Genomic DNA, 12957 nt, shown 5'->3' with positions numbered 1-12957 from the left:
ATGTTAAACCTTTTCCTTATCCAAAGACATACTTAAGAAGAGAGAAAGAAAAACAGTTTGAGCGCTTCATGGAGATTTTTAGGAAGTTGGAAATAACCATACCATTTTCTGAGGCACTTCAGCAAATGCCCTCATATGCCAAATTTCTAAAGGAACTTCTACGAAAAAGAGGAAGTATGTTGAGAAGGAAACCATTGAAGTGCAAGGAAATTATAGTGCAGACATACAAAGGAGATTACCTCCTAAATTGCAAGATCCAGGGAGTTTAGAAGTGGGGAAAGCTTTGATTAATCTGGGAGCTAGCATTAATCTAATGCCTCTTTCTATGTTCAAAAAGATTAGAGGATTAGAACTTAAGCCAACAAGGATGACTCTTCAATTGGCAGACAGATCTCTTAAATATCCATATGGAGTGGCTGAAGACGTGATAGTTAAGGTGGATAAACTTTTATTCTAGGTAGATTTTGTTGTTATGGAGAGGGAGGAAAATGGAGATGCACCTTTGATTCTTGGTACACCTTTCATGAAGACAACCAGAATTTTAATTGATGTGGAGAATGGTAAGNTGAAGGTCAGAGTACAGGATGAAAAGGTAAATTTTGATGTTTTCCAAGCAATGTCATATCCTAAAGATAAAAAGTCATGCTTTCAAATAGACATTGTGGAAGAACTTTGTATGCTGCAAGATAAGAGAATAAGAAATGCATCTGCATTGGAGAGAACAATCATTAATGAATGTGAAGATTTACATGAAAAGGAAGATAAAATGATTGAAGAATGTGTCCGTGATTTGGAGGTAACAAAGGAAATTTCAATAGAAGAGGCTAGCTTTGAAAGAATTGACCCCGAAGAGAAAGTGAAGGAAAGCAAGCTTGAATTGAAGGAATTACCACCACATTTGAAATATGTATTTCTGGAAGATGATGGAGGAAAGCCAGTTATTATTAGTAATTCATTTGAGCTTAGGCTTGCGGCCTCGCTTGCGCTTGACATTGGGTGGGGGAAGGGAAGGAGAAGTGAGGTGGACCTGGTCGAATTTGGGGTCCTCTCGGATGAGTTGTTTAAGGTGGTCGATGATGAGGCGGTTTTCGGTGTTCTCGGGGTCGTGAGCAAGGAGGGGAGGGGGCTTGGGGGCGGGCAGTAGGCCGGCGACGGTGGCCCGTCGGGGAAGATTGGGGGCAGGAGTAGGTCTGGCGGCGGGAGCTGGCGATCTTGGGTGTGACAAGGTCATTGGTGGCGCGAAGGTCGAAGGCCCGGAGAGAGGAGAGAGAAAGGGCGAGAAGCTTGGAGTGAGAGATAGTGGTAGAGTCTATGCACGCAAGTGACTCCACTTTCAACGCTGAGGCTTCCATTTCTGAACGATGAACTTCAACTTAAGCTTCCACGATTTCAAAATACTGATCAACGACTCCTCCTATCTTCACTTTTCTTCTCCTTTTCTTTCACCCACTTCATTTTTTCACACTTCTTTCATGACTTTAATCCATCCACCAATGGTGCTCTAACCACCATTTCCACTTTTCTTTACTCATTGCTTCTTTCTTCTCAATCTGTTATGTCTCTCTTTGTCTATCTGGGAAGAAGATTTCTGGGTCGGTGGTGCTTGTAATGGAGGATGATTTTTTTATATATATTTTTAATGAAACATTGCCACGTTTTAAAAATTCACACGTCATCGTCCAAGCTGTGCAAAATGTTAACTCCATTAATGAAATTTAACGGTAGGGGCTCAATTGCTTCAAATTAGCATTTATAAGGACTCAATTGGAGAACTTTAATAGAAGGGGACCAAATTGTGAAAACCCAATGAAAATAGGGACAACTAAAGGCTATAAACCATATTTTTATACATCATTCTAGAATCCTTCTAGATAGGATTTTTTTATAATTCTACTTTGGGCCTTCTCTAGTCTTGGACTTTTATCTTATAAGCCCAATTTACTCTTTTTTCTTAGGAGCTTCTACATTCTTCTAGAATTTTCATTAAACTTTAATATAAATAATGTTGGTTGAATCTTTTCTTTTATGCATGTTGCGTCTTAGGACTATGAAGTCATTTCCTTTCTCTATTGGATCCTTTCCGTGTCATGGTTTCACACTCTCTAAACCAGAGTGTGTTGGGGTGAGGGTCTTGGGCTTCTCTCCCTTATAAAGGATGAGATGAGACATGTTCTCATAGGTAAGAGGGAGAGCTAAGGGTTCTTATTCTTTGTTGAAAGTGTTTTGCAGGAACTTGAGGAAGTCAGGGATTCGAATTCCATGTTGCCACCAACATGAAGAAAAATGTGTGGGTGTGAAACTAAAACATGTGATAGCTAGAGGAGGCGAGATAAGTAAAGATGAAGGAGATGGAAAGTTGGGCCAAGAGAAGAAGAGAGACAGAGGGATAAGCTAGTTGGGTCTCAGGTTGGGTGATAGAGAGTTTCTCTTTTGGTTTTGGTTTTGGAATTTAATGAAAAGGGATAGGTGAATTGTATTGGGACCCGCGGTTATGATCGTATGAGCAACATGTGTTCTAGTGAAAGTACATAACATTTTCTTACTTAATTACATACGTATAGAATGGCTTGATGAAAATTGGTGGAGCATGTGGGGTCCACTTGAGTTATTTGTCAATTTTGGTTTCTAATGTTGGTCAATTTAAGAAAATAATTAACATTTTGGTTTAATCCTTGAGTTTGGACTGGTTAATGGATATTATTGAGAATATGAATGTAATTTATGGTTTGAGCATAAATTATATTATTTTCTTATAATTTGTCAAATGTGAGAGCTTTTCATATACGTTAAGGAGTTTGGGTTACCCTTCATCTTGCGAGAGGAAAGAAAGGGTTGGATGTCTTGCCTAATTGCTTCGTCTCGTGTTAAGTAAGTGTTCTAGTGCACGTAATGTTTGTGTTTTTACTCGTTAGTCTGTAAGGAGTTGAGGAGATAAGTCTGAAGTCACGACAAAGGACTTCTCAATTTTCCTTTATTTTAAGAAACAAGTTTGCATGACAAAGTACAAGGAAAGAACATAAGTTTGTGGACAAATCAGATTGTGATCTTATGGGATCTGTTGTGATGGTTTACTCTAGTATGTGATTAATGGCATTATACTGTGTTGTATCTGTTATGATGTTATCCTAGTTACTCACCATTGCATATTATGGTTGTGGTTTTCACTTGCAATGATTGTACTTGTATAGAAGTACATGATTTAGCAGATGAGGCTGGTTTGGAGTAGCTTGACGAGAGACGTCATTCTAGTTGTTTTCAGGAATTTTTTATCTTTATTTTTCTTGTAAAGGAAATGTTATAATTTAGTTTGAGTTGTTTTGAACATCTTTTTAATTTGAGTTTTTTTGCTTCTGCGTTTATAATTTACAAAAGATTTATTTTCAATTATTAGAATGTTTTTATTTGATTTACAATGAAAAAGATTTATTATTTTATCACTCATGACTTCTCAGATTAGGGGTGTTACAAAGATCAATATTCTTTAGTATGGTTCCTTAATGACTATTAAAATACATTACTTGTATTACGAGCAGGACTCTATAACCTGCTAGAGCCTTAGGTCTATTCTTAAAATTTAAAAGCAAGAGGATAATTACTTGAATCATAACTTGGAACCAGTACCCACCGAATAAGATGAGTGATCAGTTCATCCAACAATAAGCATAAACTAATTCATAAACATGTAATTAAAAACATCTTCTCACAATTTAAACAATATCGATACAAGAGAGTTTCAAAGAGTTACATCTTTACTAAAATCTTAGAAATTTTAGTTTAAATTCATAAGAGAAATCAAATACAAATTTAATAATTCTATATTGAATGAATAATTTTCATTCAAGTGAAGTATTTGTAAAAATGAATGGGATTAATTGATTGGGGCATACTTGTAATTAATAAAGCATAACAAGGGACTAAATTGCAATTATAAAAAAATCAAGGACTAAGTTGCAAATACTTAAAAATAGTTAAGCATAATTTGTAATCATTAGAAAATATATAGATGTCAATTTGTAATTTTAAGAAATTTTAGAGGCTTATACATAATTATGAAAAATAATTTTACAACTAATAGAAAAAAATCAAATTTATTCTTGAAGGATGTAAACTATGTATTTAAGTCAATAAGAAAGTAAAATATAAGTAATAATCAATATTATTTTTATGTTATGTACATAAAAAAAGATAAGGTGCTACATAACAGAGTCTGAATCGTGGTCAAAATCTATTTTTATGATTGAATGTTTGTTGTATATGAACTATTGTGTAATATTTCTAAGGAGAAATTACTATTTGATGTAATGTTAGAAAGAGAGTATTAGATTAGGAATTTGAAGAGATTATTCTGACTATATTAATTATTGGACTCTTAAAAAAAAAAAAAAAAAACTAAGTGATGTAAGTGTGTGGAGTGAATGTCTTTGTGTGGATGAATTGGTGGATTGGAAGGGAGGGGGTGTGGTTTTTGTATGTGTCCTGTAAAAAATTATCATTAACACGCACCTTCAGTTATAATATTAATTACAATATAGTGAAAAACTAAAATGAAAGTAAAGATTTGAATTTAGAGATGAAACAAATTATAATTTTAAGATATTTTTATATTTTGTTAGATACAAACCATAGACTAAAGTGATAACATGTAACAGTTTTGTATTCAAAAACTAGTAAATTCGCAGTGTCCTTATAGTTAGCATTAAAAATAAGAAAGTGAAGGTGTACATAATTACTATCATTGATCATCATGAGACTTGAATTTAGAAGGCGCAGGCATTTTAAAAACAGAGTAAAGCAATGCCTGGGATTGGGTAATCAATTTTTCTCCCATGTCTTGAAGAATCTCTCCGTAATGTAACAACATTGCTCCATTTTGAGCCAAATGCTTAGCCCTTTCTACTTCATCTTCATTGTTTGAACTTGGATTCACCCTCTTCATCTTCAGAACATACTCTCCATCACCCACGATCTCAAGGTTAACATTCACTTCAATATCATCTTTTACCAATTCTTCTTCCTTTCTCAATTTAGACACTTTATTAAATGATTTATCTGCATCCTCCTTGTTCTTGCCTATACAAAACACAGACAAAGTAATTAATTATTAAAAGTGTAAATCTATATTTTACGGATCTATTGTTTAAAATTTTAAATTGAATATAATATCAATCTCTTTATTTAAAATGTACTCGGGTCTCATTTTTAATTTTTATAAATAAATAAATATATGTTTAATTTCTATAAATATATATATTTCATAAAACATTTTTGGATTCGAAATTACTTCCAAACACTCTATTAGGAAATGTTTTCCTTCTTATTTTCTTTTTCCAAATGCAACTTAGAAGTCCTACTCTTCTTCTTATAAGACCAATTCAGAGGCCTTTGACAGATGGGGACGGAGGTGCGAGAACGAAATGTCAATAGAAAATTAGGGTTACGTTTTCTACTGTTGAGTGAAGGGTAAAATGGGCATTTGATCATTAGGAGACTGCAGAAAGAGAAATTACGGTGCATAAAGAAGCGGCCCTATCTTGGGTGGGTTACTGACAAGCAGCCTAAAACGGGTGTTGCTCCCTACACCTCTCCAAGTGGGATCTGTACCTCTCCATTAATTTAATTTATTTCAAAATATTCTACACCTCTCCATTATTTTCTTTATTCCAAAAATACCCTACACCTCCCCACTATCCTTAACCATCTTTCTCTCTCTACATTAATAGAGCATTCACATGCTTCAGATTTGAATTTGTAACATACTATAAAATATAAAATTCAGAGGAAACTTTAATCACTTCTACCATTTCCATTTTATAAAATTAAAAGTTAGATGCAAATACAATATAATAAATATAATACTATTAATAGTAAACAATGATATATTATTATTATTATATATTGACTTTATAATGACGAAAGAACTAAATAAATTCTAAATCTTTAACAAATAATTTTTTTTTATATTTTAAGTATTTAATAATATTTTTATATTATTTATCTAATAAATTAAATATTTTATTCAAGTTATTTGAGTCAAACATGTCGGTGAGTTAAAACATAATATAATGTTAAAAATTATAGATATATTATATGTAAAAAAAAGATACATGTATATAAACATTTTTCTAGAAATTTAGAACAAAATTTTACCATTTATTAAGTAATTTGACAAGAAAAAAATATATTCAACAACGAAAATAACATTGAATCAAACTTATTTAAGAAAATATATCTAACTTCAAATTTAAGTCATGTAAATGCTCCATTAATGAGCCCTGTAAATGCTCCATTAATGTAGAGAGAGAAAGAGAAAGATTGCTAAGGATAGTGGGTAGGTGTAGGGTATTTTTGGAATAAAAGAAAATAGTGGGGAGATGTAAAATATTTTTGAAATAAATTAAAGAGTATTCCTCCATACACCTCACTCACCTCGTCCTGCACCTCCCATTCTTTCTTTATTTTCAATTTTACCCATAACAGAATATTTTGATTTTCTAAAAAGCTGCTCCATTTCCATGCTTCTTTCCCATCCATGTCAGAAGACTGAGTCTTCCATCTCTACACCCCCTTCTTTCCTTTATCTTTACCTTTCTAACAGAAGAACTCCCTTCTTTCCTTTACCTTGCACACAGAAGAAGAAGACTTTCGTTTCTCCTGTTCGTCGTTCCTGGTGGTAGTGAGATCGAGGACATCTCCAGCACGCATCCAGGTTACTTACATATGTTTTTTCTTTAAGTGTATTATGCTAGATCTGTATTATGCTAAATCTGTTGTTGAGAGGAACACTGAGGGTTGGGGTTGGGGTTGGATATTTAATGGGTTCAGAGGGAGGTGCGTAGAAACGCATTTGGAAGCGCGGTTTAGAAGTGCCGCAACTCAGAGTCGCGGTTGAGGGGTGCCGCACCTGGGAGGTGCGACTTTGAGTAACCGCATGTGGGAGATGCGGCTGTGGTTAGCCGTAGTTGGAGAAGCGACACACGAGCTGCGGCAGAGGAGGGGGTGCATTGCGAGCTGCGGCAGAGGGTGATTGAGTTGCGGTTGTTTTCGAGGTGCGACAGAGAGAAAGTGGGTTCCGAGGTGCGGCAGAGGGAGGTGCCTTCGTTGCCAGCTGCGGCGATTGATTTTTAGGGTTTTCTTTTTTTTTTTTCATTCTGAATATTGTATATATTTTGTTTGTTAATTTGTTTTAAATATATTTTTTTATAATTTTAAATTTTGTATATATTATTTAATATGTATGTATTTTTTACTTTGAAATTGTTTTTAATATATAAATTTTTTAACGTATTTATTTAATTAAAGAATAATTAATTTGTGTAATTTTTTTATTTTAACTTTCTCAATTTATTTTATGTTTTTATTGTTTTTTAATTTTTTTAATCCTTTATTAATATATTTTTATTTGGGAGTTTATAGGATGAGAAAGGATGGTTGGTAGTTGAGAGGTATGTGGTTAACAATCATTAATGCATCATTATTACATTTTGACTTTTAATAAATGAGGGATAAAATGATAATTTGGGAGGTGCAGGGAGAAAGGAGTGAGGTGCAAGGAGAAGCACTCTAAATTAAATTAATGGGGAGGTACAGGTCCCACTTGGGGAGGTGTAGGGAGTAACACCCGCCTAAAACACTTGGAACATTTCATCTGATTTCATCTTTCACCTCCAATTTCTTCAAAAATTCTTTATTTAACTTTAATAAATATTTTTTTAATTTTTTTTCCTTCTTAGTAAAATTATCATGCATCCCTTTTAACTATGGATTCTAAAATCCATTTGACAAACTTTTTTAAATTTCGTTTTTAAATTTAAAATTTAATAATAATTTAGTTTAATTGAAAATTTTAATATTATTTAATATATATTAATATTTTAACAATTATTAAAATATAATTTCTATTATTACGATACTTATATTAAAAAGTAAAAATAAAAATAATTAAATAAATGTAATAATAATGAAAATAAAAATAAAAAATAATAATATTATAAAATCTGATTTAATATATTTAAGTATATTAAATTATATTAAAATATTAAATAAAATTAAATATTTATTAAATTTTATACTAAAAACAAAATTTTAAAAGAAATTTGTTAAACGATTTCAAAAAAAGTTTCACAATTTTTTTAAATTTTTTTAAAATTTAATAATAATCTAATTTAAATTAAATTTTGATATTATTAAATATATATCTTCATATTTCAATAATTATTAAAATAGAATTTTTATCATTGTAATAGTATTATTATAAAAATAAAAATAAAAACAATTGAAATAAAAGTAATACAAATAAAACAAAAACAATAAAAAGAAAAAGAAAAATAATAATATAAAATTTGATTTAATATACTTAAATATATTAAATTATACTAGAATAATAAATTAAATTAAATTAAATATTTATGAAATTTTAATAAAAAATGAAATTTAAAAAAATATATGTTAACAAACCCACTTAACAAAGTGTTTTAAAATTTAAATTTTAATAATAATCTAATTTAATTTAAATATATTATTTAATATACATATATATATATATATATATATATATATATATTCATACTTTAATAATTATTAAAATATTATTTCTATTATTATAATAATTATATTAAAAAAATAAAAATAGTTAAAATAGTTAAAATAAAATTAGTAATAATGAAAATTAAAAAAACAAAAATAATAATAATGGTAGTATAAAATCTGATTTGATATATTTAAATATATTAAATTAGATAAAAATATTAAATCAAATAAAATATTTATTAATTTTTAAATTAAAAGAAAAAAGGAAATTAAATGGATTTTAAAATTTGATACCATATATTAAATAATTTTGAAATCTGATAATAATTTCATTGCATTTTAAAATACTTCAGATCTCAGAATATATTGAATTTTTATCAGATTTTAAAATTTAATTGAATTTTGAAATTCGATAAAAATTTAATCAAATTTTAAAACGCGTTGAGTTTTTTTTACGTAGGATATAATAGATATTTTAAAAAAATTGAAAATGCAGATTGAAAGCTTTTTAGTACAAGTGAAACGCCTAAACATTTGAAAAAAAAAAAACTTATTTTCAAGTGACTTTAAACAAAAATACTTAAGTCCTTCTCATATTCAGTTGTATGAGTAGTATGTTAAGTAATTAAATATTTTAAGATAAAAAAAAAACTGAATAAATAAATAAATCAATATCATTTTTTAATACTTTGCATAAATTTACAAGGGAGAATATACGTATTAATAAAAAATAGAGATTAAAAAGAAATCAATGCTGTTTCTGAAAATTAATTAAGTTTGTCTTAGTACTTTCGATTCACGTATTTTACCTAGTGTTTCAAAATTATTTTAAATTTTCTTTAATATTATTTTTAAACTTAATTATTCTTTTTTTATATTATTTTCTGTTGAAAATTTGTAAGTAAGTCTTTTTTTTTCTCTGTTTTAATAAATTTTAATTTTTGAAAATATATTTATTTAAGTCATTTTTATTAATACTCTATCAGTCTTAAAGATAGTTCCTATTTTTTTTTAACTACATGCAGTGTTAGCACATATCAGCATTCTGACTTAAAATAAAATAAAATAAATAAAATAAATAAAAGAACAAATAAAAAAATTTACGAATTAATGTTTTAATGGTTCAAAAATTAAAAACTAACTAAAAAAACCTGCTTAAAAATTTTTGACCAAAATTGGACCAAAAACTACCTAATTTTTAATTTTACTATTTTGATTCATGAAGTCTCTTAAAAAGAGTGATACATGTAATTTTTCATAGTTGTTAAGAATTTAGAATACGAAAATCATATTTTAACACCAATTTTTTATATTATTTTAACATACGTGTCAAAACGTGGTTGGACGATTTCAAATTAAAAAAAAATTGAGATAAGGGTATATTTGGAAGAAAAAAATCAAAGTTTTTTTTTTTTAATTGAAATCGTCCAATCACATTTTGACACGTGTACAGTGTCAAAATAGTGTCAAAAAATTGGTGTCAAAATATCATTTCCATAAGTCATTCCTAACTCAATTCAATACAGGAAAACTTGTTCATAAATCAGAATAAAAGTCACTTTTAAATTAACTTGGTCAGAGAACAACTTAAAGTAACCAAAACTCTTAATGAAACTGACTATTGACCTACCTATTCAGAACTAAATCAGACATTTCTGGATCAGTATTTAATGTGATTAATATGACAAATTAAAATTGATTGGTTATAAATCAAAATTAAAAGTTTATATAAACAGTATAAAATCTGGTCTAAAAATTAACTTATGAATAGGTTATTTCTATAGATATGCATATGGTATAATATCCTAACATTTTTGTTAGTCTAATAGATTGACTAGATGGAAAATAAATTTTTATTCATTCCTAAATTAATTTAAAAAGGTGAAAACATTATTTTGTTAGGATCATTGAAGGAAATTTTTATAAAAATATAACAATAATAAAATTCAATTATATAAAAGATTGATAATATTTTTTCCTAAAAATTTTAAGATAATGTCTTTAAGATAATATTTTTTTTATAAAGTTAAAGAAAGATTTAAGAAATAGAGATTTACCCTCTTGCTTAACGTGTGTTTTGCTGTCCAGTTGAATGGAATCAGTGCCAAAGAGTGTTTTGCTGAATAAGTCATCCAAATATTTTTTGATCGCTTCTGGTCCCTCCTCTTCTATGTGTTTCGGCAATATCAGCCTAGGTTCTGCATCCACTGAAATTTAATTTATAGTAATTATTACAGAAAAATAATTCAATATATGATTTTATTATAGTCATATAACTTTTACTATATTCTAATTATATTTAAAAGGACTAAATAACATATATATAAAATTTAATATTATCTTTCACTGGTAGATTTTTATATATAAACACTATATGTACCCCGAAACGGCTAATTATTTTATTATTTTGAAATCAAACTCAAACGGATTGATATTTCCATTTTTTTTTTTTGATATAGTAATTTTTATTTCCAATTTGTTTCCATTACTTGATGATTGAATGTTTAGTAGACAAAACTAATACATTTATTGAAAGAATCTAACTATTTTAATAAAATTATTTAATCAGTGACCCTTTTACTATTGTTGTTAATTTGTTTAAGAAATTAAACTAATTAAAAAATAAATTTTAAAAAATCATTTTATCATTCAACTATATAAAACCAAATATTTAATTAAGTAGAATAAATATTGACATATTTTGTTTTAGTATATTAAAATTTTTAATTTTAATATAAAGCTTTAATTTATATTTTGTTAATAATTAAATAATCAAATAAAATAAAAATTCACATTAATATATAATTAATTTTAAAAAATTAATAAAAACACCTAATAATCATTATAATTTTATTTAATTAAGAAAATTTAAAATTTTATAATAAAATTATAATTTTTGTATTACATTAAAATTAAAATATATCAATTATTGTTATTATTATTACTATTATTAAATAATAATATTTTAAATTTTAAATAATAATATTTTAAAATTTACGATAATTATTTTAAATTAAAATTGTAATAAAATCTATTCCTAGCAGTAATTTTATTGCTAAAAATAATCAAAATTGAACCCATAAAAAAATAGAAATATTAACAAAAAAAATTTCAGAATTACTTATTCACTTACCCTGGTCCTTAATCTGTGTATTGCTCTCTGCTTCGATGGCATAGCTATGTGGATATGCTTCCTTATTCAGCAACGTTTCAGTAGAATCAGTGCCGAAGAGTGCGTTTTTGAATACGCTATCCAAATACTCTTTTACCGATTCTTCTCCCTGTTCCTCTACATGGCTTGGAACCGTGAATCCGTCGGAACCTTTCGGTTTGAAGTTCTCGATTTCGTTCAACGACGATGTGGCGCACGCAAAAGTGATGAACAGGAGCGTGAAGGAGATGAAGATCGGAGACGGTGAAATCATTGACCGTGTCTTGTTGATGAAGAAGTGCTGCAATTGATGAAGGAGTGTTTGGCAAAGGAATGAGTGGTTTTTATTAGTGGTTGAAAAATGGAGGAGGCGCAGAGGAAAAGGTAAAGTCTACTTACAATATTGTAAGGGGCAACTACCAAGAAAATGATTTTAAATTGCACTGTTCAACTGCTCCAATTAAATGTTTATTTTAATCTTCAATCAGATTCTAAGATGAAGAAAATAGAAAACCTAAAATCATGTTTTCTTCTAGTATATATTTTATATATTGTCATTAAATTTTGTAGAGTTGGAGAAAGTGAGAAATGGGAGAAAGTAAGGAGGGAGAGAGAAGTTGTGGTGTTGTTTGAAGGAGTCAAAGTTGTAGTTGGTCTTTAAATCTTTGTTTGGAAATAAAAGGTTTAATATCTTTTTTTATCCTTCGAAAAGAGAAATTATGTTTAAAATGGTTCTATCTTTTTTAAAAAGTTAGAAACAATCTCAACTTGTTAAAAAATGAGTCAATTTGTGAATAAACAATTACCTCAGCACGAAAACAGTCCAACCAACAACAAACAACACAGTCATGGTCAAACAAAACTCATCAATCAATCACATAGTTCGGTAACAAAACAAACAACATGGATCACATACCACTCAAGAAACATCATGAATAACTCAACTAGGGTAAAAAAACCTCAAGGTCGACTTCCAAAACACATAGGCTGAGGGAATGAACATCATAGTTTTAACGCAACAACATGGCTAAAGAAAAAATCATTGCATTTTTAGTGAAAATAGCTCGATTTCCAATGAAAACAGCATAGTTTGACGAACACAATATAGTTAGTTAATCAACAAACTCAGTTCATGAATAATTACCATGAATCAAACAAATAGAAGCTCGACACATACTTGGACACCTATATCATAAACCAAAAAAAGCCAATTTGGAAGAAAAGAACAACATACTCAACAAATTAGAATAATTAATGTGTAATAGGAAGAAAACAATATA

At 28.6% G+C, this 12957-nt stretch overlaps 1 protein-coding gene across 2 annotated transcripts; it reads right to left on the bottom strand.

Annotated features, from left to right (window-relative positions):
- Window positions 1-4580: 4580 nt before the first annotated feature.
- Window positions 4581-12140, bottom strand: LOC106773728. 2 transcript variants are annotated; one of them, XM_014660472.2, is made up of 3 exons: window positions 11660-12140; window positions 10584-10724; window positions 4581-5070 (listed from the first exon to the last, which is right to left on the bottom strand). In XM_014660472.2, exons 1-3 carry the CDS (start codon window positions 11949-11951, stop codon window positions 4733-4735), a joined length of 771 nt encoding a protein of 256 aa, XP_014515958.1. In that variant the 5' UTR covers window positions 11952-12140; the 3' UTR covers window positions 4581-4732. The 2 variants fall into 2 exon arrangements, with proteins under 2 accessions (XP_014515958.1, XP_022642150.1); XM_022786429.1 differs by having other exon boundaries at window positions 4629-5070; window positions 10584-10733; window positions 11660-12135.
- Window positions 12141-12957: the final 817 nt, after the last annotated feature.

Source organism: Vigna radiata, chromosome 9 (assembly GCF_000741045.1).
Source record: "Vigna radiata var. radiata cultivar VC1973A chromosome 9, Vradiata_ver6, whole genome shotgun sequence".
In the NCBI taxonomy this organism is placed as follows: domain Eukaryota; kingdom Viridiplantae; phylum Streptophyta; class Magnoliopsida; order Fabales; family Fabaceae; genus Vigna; species Vigna radiata.
This window is presented reverse-complemented; position numbering and strand designations above follow the sequence as displayed.

What these genes read in the sequence shown, in the direction of transcription:
- LOC106773728 (XM_022786429.1), bottom strand. Translation starts at nt 11,951, where the DNA reads ATGATTTCACCGTCTCCGATCTTCATCTCCTTCACGCTCCTGTTCATC. An exon ending in TACACAGATTAAGGACCAGG is followed by an intron (nt 10,734 to 11,659) that starts GTAAGTGAATAA and finishes ATTAAATTTCAG; the next exon opens with TGGATGCAGAACCTAGGCTG. An exon ending in AACACACGTTAAGCAAGAGG is followed by an intron (nt 5,071 to 10,583) that starts GTAAATCTCTAT and finishes TGTTTTGTATAG; the next exon opens with GCAAGAACAAGGAGGATGCA.